Here is a 1,976-nt window from a genome sequence, read left to right on the forward strand (position 1 = left end):
CCAATCCACTTTTTCCTCCTATCCTTTCCTCTTAAGAAAAGGGTGGAAAGGAAAAGGGACGAAAATTAGGTCTCTGGCACCACACTCGTCAGACGAAACGCGGAGTTGCTTCCACTTCACGCCTGTTTTCTGTGTGGTCGTGGTATTGCACCGGGCGAGACGGCCCATTCGGGCAAAGATGTTAAAGCGGGCTCTACCACTGTTTTCTATGAATAAAATTGTTAAATAGCATTTGTGGGTTCTCGATAATTCAAAGCGATTTTAGGAGTTATACATTGCCTAGGAATTGTGTACAATGACGGATTTCATATATTTCCATCAACATATACATTAATATGTATACTAAGACAAAATGGCAGTGCTGTTACATTATTGTACGTACATCAGTTTATTTTCACTAATTAAATTTTTATGAAAATTAGAATTATTGTGGAAGCAAAAACATTTTATGGAATTTTTGAATTAAAATTATTTTGTAGATAACATATTTTCAATTAAGACATATTTTAACAAACTATAAAACTACTGAAGTTATAAATTACAATGAATACAAAATCAATATATTAAATTTCACTGCACTTACACTTGTATTACAACATTTTGCTGTTGTTTTTAAAGAAAATGGAAGAAACCATAGTTACAAATAACTAACTTCCACACTCCACTAAACCCATACAATCCTATGTACAGTCAGGGCCCTTTGCAGTGTTCCACTTACAAAAAAATTGGCTTATTCCTTGAAAAGACAAAAACCCTTTTATAACCAATTATGTAACAGTCAATTGTGCAAATGATGGGATAATTATAAAGAAATAACTGTGTACCTACCGTTTTTTTTTTGTATTACAAGGCATTAAAAGCTGCATTTAAACATCCAGTTTTAAGGTTGAATACAGACAAATGCCCTGATTGTACATCAGTTATCAATTACATACGCCAATAATTTATGTGTACACAAACTTGACAAGTCCAAATTACTTACTCAAGTCCACATTCACATTGATTACACAAGTCCACACTAAGCGCAGTTTTACACTACTTACACAAGTTCACACCGAATGCATAGTTTTAGACTATATGCACAATTTCACACTGAATGCACAGGTTTACACTATCTTCATGATTGACACTAAGTGGAGAAGTCCTCACTTATTGAACACTAAGTGCACTCTCGTTCCACTTTAATTCTGATGTGCTACGTGGAGGGCATTGGCTGAGGAGCGAGCCTCCTCCACTGTGTCGGCTGGTGCTCTTGGGTTTCTTCTTCCTATAAATATCACATTTTCTATATTAATATAATAAAACACACACTTTGCTGTGTAGAATGTGAGGAATCACAGCGTATTTCAGAGTAATTTTTATTAAAAACCATCAAATTTACGACATGGGTGTATTGTCACGCTAATTTTTGTGAGAAAAGGACAAATGAATGTAATGAGTGAATTGTAATGGGGGTAGACAGTGGCTAACTGACCTGTATGATGGTGATGGAGACGGTATCAGGCTTGATATCCTCCAGCAGCTTGTGAGGGTCCACGCCTTGATCAGAGTTAGCCGCGCGGTTCCTGTAAATTATATATCAATTAGTTGCCGACATGATACGGATATGTCTATATTTAGAACTTAGATAGTTAAACTATTTAATAGAAGAGTCTAGAAGGTTCTAGAATACAAATAATTCTTACTTCCTGCTGCCCGAGTGGAAGCGTCCACCTTCCCCTCGTATCCTGTTCATAGCGTGGCGGTGTCGCGACTCGTGTAAATATTTCTGGAAAATTGAAAAATACTTTGCAGACCTGAACTGACAAAATTATCAACCTAAAGTAGCTATAATGTGTCGAAGAGTTGATGAACTATTTAGAATAAATAAATGATAAGTCAGGTATTGTTTGGTAAAGAGTAAATAGTGATTTTAAAGGTCAACTCTCATTTACCCATCCAGCTAACAAGGGTATCTCTTGTGCATCCGTCAGTTT

At 36.0% G+C, this 1,976-nt stretch overlaps 1 protein-coding gene across 1 annotated transcript in view; it reads right to left on the bottom strand.

Annotated features, from left to right (window-relative positions):
* Nucleotides 1-504: 504 nt before the first annotated feature.
* LOC106105338 (nuclear transcription factor Y subunit alpha) overlaps nucleotides 505-1,976 on the bottom strand; it is a 5,905-nt gene continuing 4,433 nt past the window's right edge. The window contains exons 6-8 of the mRNA XM_013285629.1: nucleotides 1,686-1,807; nucleotides 1,475-1,565; nucleotides 505-1,267 (exon numbers count right to left, since the gene is read on the bottom strand). Coding sequence (XP_013141083.1) covers nucleotides 1,196-1,267; nucleotides 1,475-1,565; nucleotides 1,686-1,807 — 285 coding nt within the window. The 3' untranslated portion in view covers nucleotides 505-1,195. The remainder of the gene's footprint in view (nucleotides 1,268-1,474; nucleotides 1,566-1,685; nucleotides 1,808-1,976) is intronic.

Source organism: Papilio polytes, unplaced genomic scaffold (genome assembly GCF_000836215.1).
Source record: "Papilio polytes unplaced genomic scaffold, Ppol_1.0 DF822845.1, whole genome shotgun sequence".
Taxonomy (NCBI): Eukaryota; Metazoa; Arthropoda; class Insecta; order Lepidoptera; family Papilionidae; genus Papilio; species Papilio polytes.